The sequence below is a fragment of the Chlamydotis macqueenii genome, chromosome 6, assembly GCF_036417535.1.
Source record: "Chlamydotis macqueenii isolate bChlMac1 chromosome 6, bChlMac1.mat, whole genome shotgun sequence".
NCBI classification, from domain to species: domain Eukaryota; kingdom Metazoa; phylum Chordata; class Aves; order Otidiformes; family Otididae; genus Chlamydotis; species Chlamydotis macqueenii.
The window spans coordinates 43,020,697-43,038,453 of record NC_141561.1 but is presented as its reverse complement, the minus strand read 5'-3'; the positions used below and the strand labels follow the sequence as shown (position 1 = coordinate 43,038,453).

General features: G+C 56.7%; 1 protein-coding gene across 1 annotated transcript in view; it reads right to left on the bottom strand.

Moving 5' to 3' along the window:
• Positions 1-986: 986 nt before the first annotated feature.
• The window catches only part of LOC147600337 (axonemal central pair apparatus protein HYDIN-like), a 39,247-nt gene continuing 22,476 nt past the window's right edge, over positions 987-17,757 (bottom strand). Inside the window, exons 22-40 of the mRNA XM_086751226.1 lie at positions 17,334-17,527; positions 16,444-16,596; positions 15,961-16,144; positions 15,362-15,503; positions 13,949-14,099; positions 12,773-13,186; positions 12,413-12,640; positions 11,718-11,930; positions 11,243-11,445; positions 10,883-11,065; positions 10,517-10,636; positions 9,985-10,144; positions 9,703-9,879; positions 9,381-9,575; positions 8,346-8,453; positions 7,603-8,007; positions 2,978-3,043; positions 1,740-2,403; positions 987-1,639 (exon numbers count right to left, since the gene is read on the bottom strand). Coding sequence (XP_086607352.1) covers positions 987-1,639; positions 1,740-2,403; positions 2,978-3,043; positions 7,603-8,007; positions 8,346-8,453; positions 9,381-9,575; positions 9,703-9,879; positions 9,985-10,144; positions 10,517-10,636; positions 10,883-11,065; positions 11,243-11,445; positions 11,718-11,930; positions 12,413-12,640; positions 12,773-13,186; positions 13,949-14,099; positions 15,362-15,503; positions 15,961-16,144; positions 16,444-16,596; positions 17,334-17,527 — 4,613 coding nt within the window. The remainder of the gene's footprint in view (positions 1,640-1,739; positions 2,404-2,977; positions 3,044-7,602; positions 8,008-8,345; positions 8,454-9,380; positions 9,576-9,702; positions 9,880-9,984; positions 10,145-10,516; positions 10,637-10,882; positions 11,066-11,242; positions 11,446-11,717; positions 11,931-12,412; positions 12,641-12,772; positions 13,187-13,948; positions 14,100-15,361; positions 15,504-15,960; positions 16,145-16,443; positions 16,597-17,333; positions 17,528-17,757) is intronic.

The window sequence follows — 17,757 nt, the reverse complement described above, 5'->3', positions numbered from 1 at the left end:
TTCTCACAATTTCTTCCCCCACCCTGTCCCTCCCCGCACCCTTGTCCATTGCCCGCCTTCTCGCTCGGTCGTCCTGCAACCGAGTGGGTGCTGGGGAGCGGTGCCTGGCGCCCGGACCCACTAACCCCTTTGGGCACGGCTCCTGCTGGTCCTTTGTTAGAGGGTTGGGAAGGGACATTCCTGGGCGGTTCCAAGCCTCAGGCCGCAGCAAAGCACATGCCGCCTGCCACGCACCCCTGCAGTCTTTTGCTTTCTCCAGCATGGCCCGGAGGGAGCCTAATGCCGGCAGAAGACTGGAGAGAGCCTCTTTGTTCCCAATACAGGCTCTCTGGAATAGTTCCTCTGCTGTTTGTTCGAGGGCCCCCTTACTCACACAGTGAGAAGGAGCGGCCGCTATACCTGTCCGCACCATCCAACGGAAGAGCGGGTCCAGGTCCTTCTTATGCACAGGGCTCTCCACCTGCTGCCCCACGCCTTTCAGCATACTCACCACTTGCTCCATCAAAGCCATATCGAGCAGCTGAAACAGAGACGCCTTACTGCGCGCCTCCCTCACCAATGCAGGCCTGCCTTATCACGTCGGGGTCACCAATTGTCACCTCTTGATCGGCAGCACGGCTTAGGCGCCCGTCCGTCTGCGCAACTCCCTACGCAGGTACACAAGAGACGGACACATGGTGTCTAGCTCTGAATGCCAATTTACTGCTGCATCACAAAGCCTTATATACCCCCCGCTACTCGTACACCCGACCGCCCCCTGACCCTGTGATCCCTAGGTCCGCCCCCTGGTGCTCGCAGGCACCTCCCACCTGCCTGGCCCTGTATCCCGCAGTCAGCATCGCCGCCACCACTTGCTCCTTGTTGCAGCCACCTTCTGCCCTGCACTCCAAGAGGTGGGGGAGCTTGTTGAGGGAGGTGGTCAAGCGGGGGACACTGGCAACATCGGGGACAGCGTCCTCAGCATTCCCCAGCCCCGTTGCCCCCACTCATTCCTTGAGGCAGCTGCCCTCCGCCACGTACTCAGAGAGGTCGAGGAGCTCAGCGAGGGCCTCGGCAGTCAAGCTGGCGACATTGGCGGTCAAGGCGGTGTCCTGGCTGTCCCCTCGCTGCGTCTCAACAGCTTGGTCCTGGGGGCAGTCGCCAACCACCATGTCCCCCGAGAAGTTGTGGTGCTCAGGAAGGAAAGCAGTGCTGGCGAGGCTGTTGGGGAAAAGCAGGACGTGAGGGACGGTGCCCTGGCTGTCCCCCAGCCCTGCCAGTGCCACTTGCTCCTGTGGGCAGCTGCACTCAGCCACATACTTGGAGAGGTCGGGGAGCTCCTTGAGGAAGGCGGTAAAGTCGGGGACATGAGGGATGGTGTCCTTGCTGTCCCCCAGGCCTGCCAGCACCACTCCTTCTTGATGGCAGCCGCCCTCCGCCCCGTACTGGGAGAGGTCGGGGAGCTCGTGGAGGAAAGCGGCCAAGCTGGGGCTGTCGGGGACACTGGGGACAGTGTCCTCAGGGTGCGCAGCGTGGGGTCGGCTGAGCGTGTTGTTGCTGGTGGCGTGCGCTGGCTGCTCCAGAAAGGGCTGGGTGAGAGCAGCTGGCCCCTTCTCGGGCACATGAGCAGGCTTGCCCGGAACTTCCAGCGTGCTCAGTGCTGCAGGAAAAGCAAACACAGCCGAGCCAGCCGCGGAGCGATGCAAGCTTTCCTCGGCTTGGCCACCCGCCTGCAGGCTCCGTCACCCCGCAAAGCTCACCCTGGGGCTTTGCTGTGGTTCTGCCAGTGGGCAGAGCGAGGACAGGCTGGCGTGGGCTGGCGGCAGGGACGCTGTTCTTGGTGGTCTCCCCGTCCTCGCTGGAGGCCTGTGATGGCTTCTGGGTGCTGCCGGGCAGGGTGCGGAGCGCAGGGGGGCCCTGCACCCAATGCTGAGCTGCAGGGCGGCAGGGTGGCGGGGGCCCGTGGCAGGCAGCGATATGCAGCGGGCAGGAGCCTGTGGGGTAGAGGGGCTCCCCCTGCACCACAGCCCACAGCCCCAGCCCCGTCGGCTGGTGGGACACCAGTGTCCCCCTCACCACCTGCTGTTCCCAGCCATGGGCACGGGGACAGGAAGCAGGCATGGAGGGGAGCTGCACCACGGGAGGGAGCTGCCAGCTTTCGGGGAGCTGCTGCAACTTCCCCGCGGCCCCCAGGGGCCCTGGCACCCCGTGCCAGACGCTGGCCTGTGGCACCTGGTAGGTGACGGGGTGGACCTGGGCAGGCTTACAGGACCCCGGCAGCTCTGGAACAGAGGGCAGCACACAGGCGGGGACCGGCGGCGGCACGCCCGGAACCATGAAGCTCACACCGGGCACCTTGGGCGGCATCGACAGCTGGAGAGGGAGCTTCTCTGTGGGGGAAGCAAAGCGGGGCGATGGGGTGAGCTGTTGGCAGGTGGGTCCGACAGGGGGTTACCTGGAGGGCAGGAGCCCCAGGAGGAGCTGGAGCCTGCTGCTGTACCTGCCATGGCAGCTGGTCAGAGTCAGGTTTCTGGGGGACAACCAGCCTGCGTCCCCATGGCGAACACTGCGCCAGCACCTGCTTCAGCCAGCCTTGCTAGGGTTTGACTTTTCCTACCACAGCAACTCCCCAGCTCAAGGATTTCCTGTCCCGCTGATGATTTCCTGTCCCCAGTGCTCATTTCCCATCCCCACAATGGATTCCCAACCCAGCCATGACTTCTCAGCCCTGTCACGGTTTCCTACTCCAACAGTCTCCCATCCCCACCATTTCCCACCCCAAGTGTGATTTTTGCGGGGAGGTGAATTTTCTGTCCAAGGGGAAGGGATGGGGCCAGCACCCGTGGCCTGGCCATGCCCACCTTTGTGTGCTGCTCCCTCCTGCCCTGGCAGTGGGGATGGGGCTGGTTTTGGCACTTCTGAGGTTTTGTGACCCTGTCCCTCTCTGCCCCAGTGGGGCAACTGCTGTTCACAGCTGTGGTGGAACTGGTGCCGGTACTGTGTGGACACGATGAGAGCTGTCACAAAAATGCGACAGCTGGCCCGTGCCATCCAAGCAGAGAGGCTGGGGCGCAAAGTACGGCATCACAAGAGGAATTCTTGCAGTTGTGCATCTGAATGCGCGCCCACACTCTGCTGTTCTGCAAAGCAACTCCAATTCTGTGGCATCGTCAGCCGATTCTTTCTTGATCCAGGCATCCCTGGAGTCGCTCTTGCTGCAGTTCCCTGTCTCTGCTGCCAGAGAAGGGCTCAGGCACCTGGGAGTTGTCCTTGTCTCTCTTCTGGTAGAGACCTGAAGCAGCTTGCCCCCAGAACAGACCTTCTTGTGCAGAGAAAGCCCTAAAAATGTAGAGCAAGTGCTTGGACCCTCTTGGACCCAGAGAATGAATTGTCTGGCTCCTCTGAGAACCTCGTGCTGCAAACATTTCTGAACCTAACAAGGATGTGTATCCTGAAGGATTGTTTGTCCTGGCCAGAGTAACAGGGTTGCTTAAAACTGGGACCCTCATGCAAACAAGTAGAGGAAGTTGTCGGTCCTTGGTTTTTACTTTTTTGGGCAGGTGAGTGTCTGCGTTCCTTCTTGTCCTCATCTCCCTGACCTTTACCGGTTTTCCATAAAATACGTCAGAATATAGATGTGGAGAGCTGACTGACCCTACTCTCTTCTTGCTGTCTGAATCCCATCCTGACCTCCTGAGGCGTTTAGTTAGCAGGCTGGAACAGTCTCATGCCCTAGCTGCAGCTCCCCGGCCATGCCTTGACCTGCAGCCGTTCCTCTCACAGAAATCCTTCACAACAGGCAGGCAGACGCCTCTCAGGGTCTCTTCACATCTCATTCCCATCTCATCTCCTCTCTGCTCCTTGCAGCCGGGCCAGGCTGAGTCAGGCCCAGACGCCGCCCGACGGGAGGCCAGAGGGTGAGGGGTGCAGGGCTCGTGCCTCCGCCTCCCTGCCCCCGCTCAGCTCCTTCACATCTTCTCTTCTCTTTTTTTTTTTTTTTTTCCCCTTCTTAAATACGTTATCGCAGAGGCGTTATCACGGAACATTCTGGTACCAATTGGCTAGGCCCTGGCCAGCAGCAGGTCCGCCCTAGGCCCGGCCGAGTCCACTGGACAAGGGGGAAACTTCTAGAAGCTTCTTAGAGCAGCTGCCAGCGTAGTCCCCCCTCACTAAACAAAACCAGAACAGAACATGGCACAGCACGGGAAGAGAGAATTTGCTCAATTCCTGCTCAGGCAGAGAGAGAGCTGAGTTGCTTTGTGCTCAGTGGTTTGTCTTGGCTTTCAACACCAACTATGGACACTCAAAAACGGGCAGGCAGGCTAGCATCTTAGGATCTATCCAAATTCAAATAAGGTTTATCATCACCAGCGGGCAGTGTCTAAGTTGACTGGAAGGACTGAAGAAGTCCGTTTTTAAGGTCTGTAGCAGCAAAACGCAGACATCCACATTTTCCCTTTCCTTTCTAACCTGCCATTCCCGATGTTTTAGGCGCTGTTTTTGTACGGTTATATTGGGAACACAAGCATTTCATAGAACTGTTTGTGAGTTTGAATACAATTCTGAGCATTGCCATTTCCCTGTCATTCAGTAAAACCACATTCAAGGCTATTTCCACCAAAAGCAACCTGACAGTCCTTCTCACAGGCCCTTCCAACCCAGCCCCTCATGTCAAAGACCTTTGAATGAGACTTCCAAACTCCTTGCACCAACAGCCAATGCGGACAGTCTAGAGCATCTCTAAAATCAGCTTCACTGAACACTGCCTGCAGTGTAAAGACTTCCCCAACAAAGACCTTCCAGCTGGAAGGAAATTCAGGTATCTGAGCAGTATTTCTTGCGTCATCTTCTACGTCTGTGTCCTGGTTTCAGCAGGGATGGAGTTAATTTTCGTCTCAGTAGCTGGTGTGCTTTGGATTTCATCTGTGAAGACTGTTGGCAAAAACACTCTGATGATAGGAGCTGTTGTGAAGGAGACCACGGACACTGTCTGGCTTGCCAAGTCTCGTTAAAGTCTCGTTAACGTGCAGATGTGGGAAGCTGGGCAGAAGACAGACAGAATAACTGGCCCAAGCTGGCCAAAGAGAGTATTCCATGCCATGAACGTCATCCTCGGCATAGAAGTGGGGGTTGCCCATGGGAGGGGGCATCCATTCGGGCATTCCATTCTGGCATGCACCCTTGGCATCCATCTTCTTTCCATCTCTCTTGCTTGCTGGCATCGTTCCCTCTCCCTTGCTGGCTTGCTCTCCCCCTTTGCTTGCTGCTCGGTGTCCTTTCGTGATCGCTGCTCGGGACGGGCTGTGTTGGTCATTCGGACATCGGGTGGTGAGAAATCCTACACTGTCCATTTTGTATATTTTGTAGATATTAATATCCTTATATTCTGTTATCCTTGTAGTTTTTAGTATTTCAGTAAACTGTTTTTATCTCAACCCACAAGTCTTCCTTTCTTCCCAGCTTCTCTCCCCCATCCCACTGGGCAGGGGGAGGGTGAGTGAGAAGCTGTGTGGTGACTTGGGCTAAACCACCACACTCTAGGACACAGAAGGGTTTCCCCCAGCTCCCGAATCTGGAGCTCGCTTCCAAAGCAGAAAGGCAATGAAAAAAACACTTGGCATGAATAATTGCAATCAAAATTCGTTAGCAAGCAGTCTCAAGATAGATCAGAAAGCCGAGCCACAGCCCATCAGCTGGAACCCTTGTCAGTGCAGCAGAGCCAACCCTGAGGAAAAAGGCACACAGCTTCTTCTGAAGAATACCAATCCGTGACGGCAAGCGCTGAGAATGAAAACGTTTGGGTAAGGATTAATAACAGGCTAGCAGATAAAAGTCCAGTGTGTGACAGGCTTGTCCTACCAGAGTGGCTGTCACGGCCAGGAGAAACTGCAGATCCTCCAGACAAAGCCCTTGCTGTTCAAGGAGCTTACAGCCACCGCACAAGGGGACCTGGACTGTCACACACGGTGACAAGGCCAAGGGAGCTGCGTGCAGGCCTCCCACGCGCGGCTTGGACCACGTTTGCAACTGAAGTCTCTCTCTGAACCAGGAAACAGCAACGGTAAAGACCGTCCAAGAAGGTGGGAACCCAGCACCACTCCCGCTGAACAGGTTGTTCCCGTGCCCCTGTAGCCGTCGCTCACCAAGGACGGACCCTCACGGCAAGACGAGGGAGCCGTGGCTCCAGAGAATGAACTCTCAAACCTCCCCAGACTTCTCCCTCCTCTGCCTCACACCTTTGTTCCATGTTTGGTACAGAAACCCAGAAACAGAAACATGTAAAACCTGCACTCATTTGCCGGCCAAATGAAAATATGCAATGGCCAGGCAAAACAACATCCCTTCATCTACTCAGAAAAATACAGATATCCTTCAAAACAAAAGCGCACTTGGATGAGCTGCACAGCAAAAGCTGTTCGATCCTGGGGATTTCCACACACGCAAACACGAACACACCCGTGTGCACAAGAAAGGCGGCACACAACTGGTGAACTGCTTGTTGGGGTGGCTGTGCCCCAAAGCCTTTTCTAAAGGACTGTTAGCAAGGAACGGCTGGCACACCCCGTCAGCTGCGTGTTCTGTTGGCCTCTCCTGGCTGGTGGAAAGGGTTCCTGCGCTTGAATGTCTCCTGAAGGTCCTGCTGGGTATAAGCGTCTACAGCCACCGGCTCATTCTGTTAGCAAATTTCATTCTTAAGAGCTGAAGCCAGCTCTGCTCCCATCAGGAGTCACAAGAGAGGGCTCGATGGCAATCCAAACTCTTGCCTAACGAGTGAGCACTGAACAGCCGCGGGCTGAGCGCAGCGCTGGCAGAAACGGCTCCGTTTGATCCTTCTGTCAGTGCCTGAAGGGCACAAAGAACTGGAACTCGGGAGATCAGCACGGCATTCGTGGGGATAGTTGCACAAATGAGATGGGAAAACCATTACCAGCCTTTGGCAAGGAAATTTGATCTCAGTCTTCACTCAGTAACGTGCTAAAAACCCCTGAAGAGACCGACACGCAAAGGCTACAAGTGATGTTGAGAGGCTGTGTTTTCAACTGGGAAAAGGGGGCAAGTGCTGACAAACAAACCCATTTCATACCACCCAGAACGGTAAGGCAAGGCACCCAGGATTGGCCCCGCTTCACCATGAAGGACTAACATGCTGAAAAGCAACCATAAATCAACGAGATCTCAAAAGACAGTTTTTCGGGATGGTCACAGGAAGCAATAGGGCTCTGGGGCTTCCGCTACCGGTCAACCCTTGCTGCCAGGGAGTCAAGGACTTGGTGTTATTCTGCATCCCAGCGCACCCAGCTCAGCTGCCAGAAATCAAGGTGTGTTTTTCTTTGCTCTGATTTTCTACATGGGCAATATTAATCTCTGGCCGCTAAGTCCCAAATTGTTTCTCTATTAGAATGCAACTCTGCAACATACTCTACTTTTACAACCACTAATTTGATGGATCCAGCTTAAATTAAGATGAATAGACACCAATGAGAACTCTTTTAATAGACTATGGGTGAGGGGCAGCTTTGTCCAGGGACCTCCCAAGGGGGCACAGGTCACTGGGGAGGGGGGAGGCCCCTGAGGTGGTAGACCCAGGAGATGCCTGCCCCTCCCCGGGCAGGAGAGCAGCACCTTGCTGGTGAAAGGGGCCTCGTCAGCGTACAGGCCGCCCTCCAAGGAGATGGTGATGGAGGCGGTCTTCCTGGCACGCCAGCTCTCAGGGCCCCTGATGGTGAAGGCCAGGTGCTCCACTGGGTCTGGAAAGGCCAGGGGCTGCGGGAAGAGGTTTTTGAAGGGGACGGAGGTACTGGTGCCGCCGGCTGTGATGGTGAGGGGTCCCTGTGCCTTGGGCAGGAGGATGAGGCTGAAGAGGGATACGCTGGACTCCCCACCAAGCCGGATAGAGAGCTGCAGCCCGGCCCTGGCTCTGCACACTTGGTGGGGCTTGGAGGTCACCTCCATGCTCTTCTCTGACCTCCTCTGGCTGGCACGGGCCATGCTGATGGTTTTCGCTGACTGGAAGTTGGCCCAGTTGTTCTGCAGAGGAGAGAGAAGAGACAGTGGAGGGGCTGATCACCAAAGCAGAGCCAGCAGCTCGGGAAGGAACCGCTGGTCCCCTGCCATCATGCTGGCTGGGGTCCCTTTCCCTTGCCCATCACCCACCTGTACCCTCCCACCCCTCACACCACAGCCCTGGGGAGTGCTCGTGATGAATGGCCATAGGGGCTGCTGCCCAAACGTGCCCAGCAGGGACAACCCCGCACCCAAACGCTGGGGGACCTCAGCGCCCAGCTCTGGCAGCAGTGGAGAAGTGCTTTGGTTGCCCATCTGCAAAGGCACTGCCATGCACCCGCATTACTTTGTTTCGGGGGCACCCCCTGACCTTGAGAAACGCTGGTGCTCAGAGCAGGCTCGCAGGCCTCTGCAGAGATCTTGATGTTTTCGGTCTGAACGACCCCCAAGATGTCTTCTGCATCTGAAACCTGAGGTGACAAGAAACAAGCACTGCTTAGCCCCTTCTCCTCCATTCTTTTGCTAGACAATATCTGAGTCCTTGTCTCTACAGGCTGCTTCCCCCATGGCCTCCCCTGCGTGACAAGCGCTGTGAGCACACAAGCTTTCCTAACCTGTTCATCTCCCGGGCTGACCCAGCGGGGTTCTGCCGCAGTAAGAAACCCTGTCAGCCCAACTCTTCTCTCCGCCAGCAGCCGCGTGGCTGCTAAAGCACCCTGGGAAGCAAAGGGATCTTAAAGCCACCACAGGCGTGAGGTGTCCCAGAGCAGGGGGCATCGACAACCAACCCTCTCCTCTTCAATTACCCAGCGTCCTCACTGAAATGCATCCCCGAAACCATGGGGAACAGCCTCCCAGGGCGAGAGTTTGTCGCTCTCTGTCAAGAGCCCCAGACAGAGGCCAGGACGGGTGCAGCGAGCATGCCAAAGTCTGGACAACCCAAGGACAGCGTTCAACCTGGCACAGCAGCAAGGTGGTTGTAGCGCGGGCTCAGGGCGCAGCCTCATAACCCAGCCGTAAGCCCTGCAGAGGCAGCGGCTGGTTTTCTGGGGTGACGTGGATGCCCGGGGATGCAGCGCGTGTGCTGGCAAACCCAGCTGGAGGCAGCAGAAGCTGGGGTCGTAGCACCCCTGTCCCTGTCAGGCCCATCTCTTCCTGACTTCCCAATATACTTGCCCCATGGAGCTCAGCTACCAGGGCACCCGAGTAGTCACTTCGTCCCCAAGAGCCCCTTGCTGCTAAGGGCACGGCCCCCCAGCAGTGCAGGAAGGAAAGAATCTCTGGAAGCTCATCCTTTTGCCCTCTTTGCAGGGTACCCTTCAAGCAGCCTCCATCCCTAAGAGCACAGGGCTGATCACTCTGCCCTGCTCTGCCAGGGAGGGCACAGTCCCCCTCACCTCCAGCTGGATCGTCTTCAGAATGCTGAGAGCCTTTGTGGCCTTGAAACGCAGCTGCACAGCAAACTCCGTGTGGGGACCCACGATGCCGCTGTCTTCTGACACCGAGAAGTCCTCGCCCAGGTCTTCCAGCCCAATGAGCCGCCAGGCCACGGGCAGCGGTGTGCGGTTTTGCAGGGCCAGGGTCTCATTGTCCTTCCTGCAGACAAAAAGAGACACTCAGCACCAGCTGCTTGATGGGCATGTTAGTCTTGCAGTTGAATGGAACTTGGAGCAGCCCTGGCTGACAGCTCTCGTCCCCGGCGAGGGGCTGTGGGGTGACTGACCTGGGCAGAAGCAGCGTGTTGAACGACAGCTCCTTGGGGCTGACCCCCAGCTCCACCTGCACCCCCTGGCAGCACAGGCGGAAGACCACCGGCTCTGGGTTCCCCTGAACGCAGCAGATGAGCTTGTCTTCCACCAGGCCGGCTGAAGTGGGGTACGCCCAAACGCTCAGCTCCTAGCCCCGTCCCCGCAAGAACAAACACACAAGAGCATTCAGTCAGCAAGAGAAACAGCTCCTGGGCACTGCCACCGCTGCCTGTCCTACCTGCCTGTCTCCTACCTGCTTCTCGTTCGGTTGCAGCCTCATGCTGGGAGGCTCTAAAAGGAACGTGCTCTCCTGGAGATCGCGCTCAAAGGAGAAATGCACCTCTGCTTCCAAGGGGCTGACGTTCAGGATGGTTATCTTCTCGCAGTTGCTGGGATAGCGCAGCTCCTTGTACCTGTCCACAAAAGGGGAAAAGGCTGCAGAGGAGATGCCAGGACCACAGCCTTGATCACATCTTGAGGAAAGCACCGTGTCCGGGCAGCGGCAGGCTGCACTGGAAGACCATGTTCCCACGAGCAGGCTAAGAAAAAGGATCACTTTGGGGCACATTGCACAGAATATGGGTTCATCCTTGCGTTGCTTTGATGTCTGCCCCTATAATTGGTGCCTCCATGCCAGAGGTGTGACGATGCAGTCACGCACTCAAAGAGCGTTTTACAAAATCTAAGTGGAAAGGCACCTGGAAAAATAACAGTATGCCAGGCACATGGCTTCTTCCGCCTTCTGTGTGAGCATCAGCTGCTAACTCAGGGCTGGGAGCACGTACCCGTCTCTTGGCTTCCCACACAGCAGCGGTCCAAAGTGGAAAACACCCGTGTCCATGACATACTTCTTGGAGATGATGTCCTCATCCTCCTTGCTCTCCCTCTGGTGGGGAAACACCAGCCTGGGGAGAGAAACAGGGAATGAGGAGCTGTGAGATGCTCCTAGGTAGGAAACCTGGTCAGAAAGCCATAACCCTTCTGGGTGGCTGAGGTACCAGGACTGGTTCCCAGCTCCAAGCACGGGAAGATGCTGGGCTGCTCAGGCAGCACGCTGTGCCCAAGCCAGAAGGTCACAGGGGTACAAGGGGCAGCCCTGGCTCTGAGTTCAGGGGGAGCCATGCGTGAGGGCTCCCACGCGCCAGCCTTACCGCGGGTCCTGGCTGATGGCGGGATACAGGCAGGTGCCCCTGCAGGGCAGCTGGTACAGACGCTTTGTCCCCAGGATCTCAAAATGCAGCGTCTGCTCAAACTGGCCCAGTTCCATGGAGCTGAAGTGGACCTTCAGTTGCACCTCACCGTGGGCAGGCACTATCCACCGACAGCTGCTCAGCCTGGCAATTAAAAAGGAGATTTCAAACACTGGGAAGAAGCAAATGAGGAACGGAGGGTTGTGGACTTGCCATGCCATGGAGGCACCGGCCGAGGGTGCCTGCAGAGCTGGAGATGAGGGACCTTGTCTGGCAAGATGGCTGCGAAGCAGAGGGGTCACCTCCTGCCTCACAGCTCGCCTGACAGGTCTCCCTGGGGATGGAACCGTGTCCACATCACTTTGGTCCAACCTGGGAGGACATGTGGGTGCTCCTGTGTCCGGCCTCTGGAGATCTCTGCTGCCCCGGCTGGAGCTGCGCTTCTTGCTCAGAGTCTTCGGGCTACCCACAGCTTTCTCCTTCCTCGACCGCCCCCTTGTTGGAGTGACCTGTTTCTTGGAGGTCTTAACAGCAAGGGGAGAGAGAGAAGAGAGAGAGAGGTCAGACCTGCCTGGAGACATCCCACCCTGGAAAGAAAGCTGTGGCTCTTTTCTCTCATGATAAAGAACCATCCTATTTCTCAGCAGAGAGACAGCACAGCTGTCTCTTTTGGACAGACAGAAGGGATGCCTGCAGACACGTGGCCCCGTCATGATTTGACCGCCCTTCCACAGTGATTCTTTTCCATCTCGCCTGCCCCCCGTGCCCCCATGCAGCCTGGCCCCTGCCCTGAAACCTTCACTGCGGGCACAGCGGGGGCATCCACGACACTTACAGTCACCGCCTGTTCTCCTTCCGCAACAGCACCTTCTGGCACAACAAGCTGGAAGTGCTGGAGGGCTTCTCCTGCTGCAGGGGCCGTTCGCTTCTCCGGGTAGCGGATCACGGAGTACAAAGCAGGAGGGGGAATGGGAGGCCCAGAGGGACCCAGTCCCAGCTCATCCAAGATCTAAAGCAGAAGAGAAAACTCTCTTTATACTCCCGTCACCTTCAACCTCCCACTTCCTTAAAGGCACTGAGCTTTTGGCAATGGGGTTTTTAAAATTATTATTTATAAGGAGTACAGTGCTTTTTTACGCCCAGTGGGGTGGGCAGGCTCCAGAGCAGTGCCAGGACCTACAGCTGAGACCTAGAGAGAAATCTCTCCTCTGAGTGACTCAGCTGAAGGCAACACCGACCATGAGCTGCCCTGCCCTGGAACCATCTGGAATGATTTCCACACTGGGAAACTGAACGGACAGGATGCTTGAAGAGAGAGCACTCCCGCTTTGCACCCGTCTGAGGGATGGTGAGAACCTCTCCAGCCACGGGGCTGCTCCGGAGCCGTTGTGGAACAGTGGCCTGGACAAGGCTCTGTGCCCTTGTCCGTGGGACGCAATGCACCAGGGCAGAGCATGGCAGGCTCAGCACCTGAGCTTCACAGGGCTTTACCTGCTCTGCCACTGGCAGCTTGCTGCTCTCCAGGATCTTCCTGGTCACATCTTCTGAGCCCAGTGCTTCGATGGTCAAGCAGGGCACCCTGCCACGCTGGCCTCTGCATGACCCTTCTGCACCTTCCCCTTCCAGCTCAGAGAACGCGGAGTCCTCAAGAGCCTCCAGATTTTTTAGCCGCTCCTTCTTCGTGCGCTTCTTCTCCACGCGCTCTTTCTTGGAGCAATCCTTCTCCAGGCGCTCTTTCTTCACACCCTCTTTCTCCAGGCGCTCTTTCTTGGTGCGCTCCTTCTCCATGCGCTCTTTCTTCACAGACTCCTCCAGGCGCTCTTTCTTCCTGCACTCCTTTTCCAGTGTCACCTGATGCTCTTTCCCTCTGTTTTGCTGGCTCCCGTGGCTCAAGGTAGGCTGGCGCCGGGCTTCTGCTTTGTGCCGCACCTCCGCTTGGTTCAGAGGGGACAGCAGGATACCCTGAACCCTGTCCCAGAATGACAAGATATGCGCCACATACTTCTGCGATGCCTCATAGATCTTAAACCTCAGGGCCAAGTTCTCGCTGTCACTCAGAGCCCCCTGTTCTGCATCTGAGTGTTGCACACGCACGGCTGGGCAGGCATCCATCAGGGAAACCTTGCTCTGCTTTCTCTTCTCTTCCTTGTCACTCCCAACAGCGCCTGAGTGCTTCTTTACAGATCCTCTCTTGTCTACCCCTTTGGTGGCATCCAACTGGTTGCTGGTGGAAATGCTGGTGTTGCTGGCGGATGCGTTCGTGTTCTGGGCAGGAGGAGCAGGAAAAAGCAGTGAGCATTTCAAAGCACCAACTCAGATGCTGCAGGGCAGTGATGATCTTTGCAACAGCACCCCAAGCCTCGCCTGAGACCTGTGCTGGGTGCTCCACAAATCCCAATCCAGAACACAGCTGGTACCCAGGGTAGCTCAACTGAAACCAAACTCCCCAGTGCCAGACTGATGGGGAGTCCTGCCCACCAGATGAAAAGTAGAAAAGCTTCTCCGAACCAAACCGGGAAATTAAAACACCTCCGTACTCCTGTGCAGTCCTCTGGGCTCCATTCTGGTGTGCTGAGCGTCCCTGTGCCTGGCTGACACTTGAGGAAGTCTGGTTGAATACCTAAGGCCTGGCGGGATCTCCTGCCAGGCATGTAGCAAAAGACACCCCATCCCAGACGGATCATGGCCCAGAGGTGTAAGTCATGTGCAGAGTGGGGAGAAATGCTGGACTAAAACTATCTAGGGCTTCACAGTGAATGTCTGGAGTTATGTGAAGCCAAGACTCAAAGGCAGCATGATCCCACAAATGCAGCTCCCCAGCAAACCCATGGGAAAACATCCCTGGCGAAGCAGCAGCATGAGCAAACACCGGCTCTTGTTTCCCAGCACAACCCCACGTGTTACTCACTCAGGCCCATTCCTGGGCCCAGCGCCACGTGTGGCTGCTGGCTTCTCGGGGAATGGTACAGCTCCGTGGGAAGAAGCTCCCCAGGGCTTTTACTCATCTCTACAAACACAGCCACCCACCTGTCTGACTCCAGGCTGCATTTTCTTCCCTGAAGCGTTAACTTGGTCTTTTCCAAGCTCGCTCCTACTCCTCTTGGAATTCTCCAGCTCTTGTTCCTCCTTCAGGGGTTCCAGCTCCTGACGGTGCTTTTCGTCAGGCTGCTCCATCGCCCTTCAGGAAGCCAAACAGAAAACAGCCCTGTGAGTCACCACCAGAAATGTGGGCTCGCTGCAATCCCAGCTGGCCCTGCACGCCATTCATTGACCCTGAGGCCAGACAGAACTCTTAGGCCATCGCCATGGACTTCCCTCAACCTGGGGAGCCTGGGAACATCCAAAGGGCGGCAAGGTGAGAGGGGTCCTCCAGGGCCAGCCAAATCTAGGCTTTGCTGTCCTAAAGTCTAAATTGTGCTGCTTCTCCAATCAGGTCCACCTGGACCCCTCCAGCACACTGCCAAGGACGGATCCACCATCTCTGCGCACTGATGCCAGAAGCCCTCTCTTGCTCTCCCAGTTTCAACCAGCTCACAAATCACTAACGCCTCCTTATCCCTGCGCCAACACCTACGAGGCTTATCCAGCCCTTCTCCCTGGGCATAGCCTGCTCCTTACTGAGGACACTCACATCAGTCAGAAAGCAAAGGTAACTCCCCTCCTGCAAAACAGGCTCTCATCAACCAGGCTTCCTGCTGGAACCCAGCCGTCACCACGGGAAACTTGTGCCGTCTCTCCTGGAAATCAAGATTGGAAGCAGCCCTAGCCATCTCCTCCCAGAGCAACAAACTGGGGCCTGTGCTGACAGAAAAGCTGAAATGCATGCTCACTTGAAGCAGATCCCCCTCCCAGTTTGACACTTCCCCTGTGCATCCTCCTGGACAGGGCTGCTTTGCTGGATCACAGCTTCTCCCAGGCTCCCCTGCTGCTGCAGGCGAAGGGGAGCCGAAGAGACACCAGCTTCTATGGCTGGCGGCGCTCAGTCAGGAAAACCCTGGGAGATCAGCGTTGCACGGGCTTCACCTACAGCAGGACTGCTCTCTACACCAAGGCAGCACAGCTGCACCTCACACCAGCCCACACCACAGCCCCTCTGGTTTGGTGAGGAAGGGGGATGAAGAAGATGGCCATCAACAGCATTAACTCAGAGACACTTGTGGGTGCAGCGGCAAGGCAAGCACAGAGCCCAGCTGCCTGCAGCCAGCGTCTATGCCAGAGGGCTCACTGCTGAATCGGAGAGAAGATGTTCTCTTCTCTCCCAGCGCAAAGTCCCTCCCCTGTCGGGAGCCAGGGAGGTGGAACTGGCCATCCTTGTGCGGCTTGGAATAGACACTTTTGGCGTTTGCTCTGAAAGCCCTCTTAGCTCAACCAAGGTCTCTGGAGCAGGGAAGGCCCTGAGGGACACTATCCTGGGGAGTTGTCCATGAAAGGCTTACAGACCTCCTCCTCCTCTCACGCCGGGCTTGTAGGAGCCTCTGATTAAATTGAGTTTTCTCTTCCTCCATGAGGGCATCGTACTCGTCCTCATCCATCTCCCAGAGACGTGCTTCCTCCCTCCTGGCAGCTTCTTCCCGCTCCCGTTCTTCAGCACAGACCAGAGGTGAAACCATTAGCCACTGCAAGTTCTGGAGGAGCTGCAAGGATTCACAGCTCTGTCCCGACCCAGCCTATCATCCTGCCAGGCCATCCTGGGGAGCTCATATCCCTGCTCCAGCGTTCAGAGAATCCCCCAAACTGTCGCCTGTACCTTGCCTGGCTCACGTGCACCAGCGCTGTGGACAGCTGGAGGGTGGGTAGTTACTGAGCCACAACAGCTTGCACTTGTGCCCAAGCTTTAATGGCAGAGACCAAGGGGAATCTTACAGCCTCAGCTCTGCTGTGTTTAAGCAACTGTGAGCTGAGTGCTGGCTACACTGAGGCAAAAGGCGGAAGGATTCATAAAACCGTTTCTTACAAGCTCTGCTGGTGACACAGATACACACGGGTAAGGTTGAGGGCTTGAGAGAAGATTGGAAAGGCGCGGAGATGAAGATTCTTACCTTCCTGCTCTTTCGCGGCTGTCTCCCTGGCTTTCAAAGAAGCATAATCCCGGAAGAGGTTCACAAAATAGATGTGAGGCCGATTTCCCACAGCTTTGAGCAGGCAGAGGAGCGCAGATGCCGTGCTGCATGCAAAGCAGGTCTCCAGGCCATCAAACACCACTCCCTGGAAGCAGTCGCTCAGCTGTGAATCAAGTGGCAAAGGAAGAGAAAGTCAGCGATGGCACGCGTTGGGCTCTCAGCTACTCAGTCAGCCCAAACGGCAAAGGGCAGCGCGTCGTCGTTCCAAGAGCATCGGCTCAGACAAGCTCTGATCTTTCCCTGCGCTCTGCCGGCTTCTAGCATCTGCAGCTTGACCCAGGCGTGCCTGCACGCAGCCCAGGACTTCTCCAACAGCAGATACAGATCCCCTCCTCTGCAAACTGTACCTCACCGCCTGTCTCTCTGTAGCAGGAACGTATCATTTGCCCCCACCCCACGTACCTGCAGCCTTTCCGAGAGGATGGCCACCAGCAAGTCCTCAGGCAGCACGCAGCTCATCAAGCCCAGCTCTCCCGCTGCGCTGTCACTGATGCTCAGCCATCGCTGCGCAGGAACGCAGGGAAGGGCTGAGCTGAGCTCAGAACTCAATGAGCCCTGCAACATTGAACACCACGAGAGAAATAAACCACCTTGGAACCCCCTGAACATTTCCAGCTGCTGGGCTTGCAGCTCAGGTCTCTCGCTCGCAAGACAATAGACCCAAAGGGCAGGCCAGCAGCTCCAGGGGACAACCCTGGGGGTCACATCCCTTGGCCACAAGAGACCCAAGCTTGCAAGCCCCTGGCACAGCGTCCCACAGCTTTGCTCACCACCTGCAGCCACTTTGCCAACAAACCATACGACTCAGTCGAGTTTTTCTGGCAGAACGCAGGTTTTTGTTCCCACCCCACGCCATCCCCAACCTGCCCAGCTGCCTCTCTGCACTATCGTTCCCCACACCAGGCTCTGGGTGACACAGAGCCCCGCCACGGTAAGCAGCCCCTGCACTTTTAACAAGGCCTGTAGCGACAGGAAAACACGTAATGGTTTTACACTCAAAGAGGGGACATTCAAACTAGACAGAAGGAAGACATTTTTCATGATGAGAGCGCTGGAACATCGGAACAGGTTGTCCAGAGAGGTGGTGGATGCCCCATCCCTGGAATCATTCAAGGCCAGGTTGGACGGGGCTCTGAGCAACCTGATGTGGTTGGAGATGTCCCTGCTCCCTGCAGGGGGTTGGGCTGGGTGGCCTTTAAAGGTCCCCTCCCGCCCAAACCCCTCTAAGATTCTATGATTCTCAAAGGCAACAGAAAGGTGCCATGCACTAAGCTGTGCCGATCACGCTTCACCCGGGAGCCTGTCAGGTCCATTACATGCTGTTTCTGGGACAGGCGCTCCTTTTTCTTTGTCTTGGCCGCTGCAGAGCTTTGGGAACCGACAGACTGCAGGCTGACTTTGTTGGCAGAGGGCGACTGGCTCCTGTCTGGGCTGCGCTTGCCATGGGCCCGGAACTGCCGGCGGCGGGAGGCATCTGCGTTTTGACCTGTGGAGGGGACAAACGGCTCAGTGGGGCTGGCGACGGGCGCTGTGGGGAGCAAGCAGGCACCTCGCACCTCCATGAGCACAGCCTTGTGCCCTGGTAGGGACACAGCACTTGTCCCCCAGCCTGCCTGGCACTGGCAGCACTGCTCCCAGAAGCAGCTCCCTCCCTGCTTCTCTTATTAGCACGAGAAAGCACACCACCTGAAACTAGATTGGAAAGCTAGAGAGCTT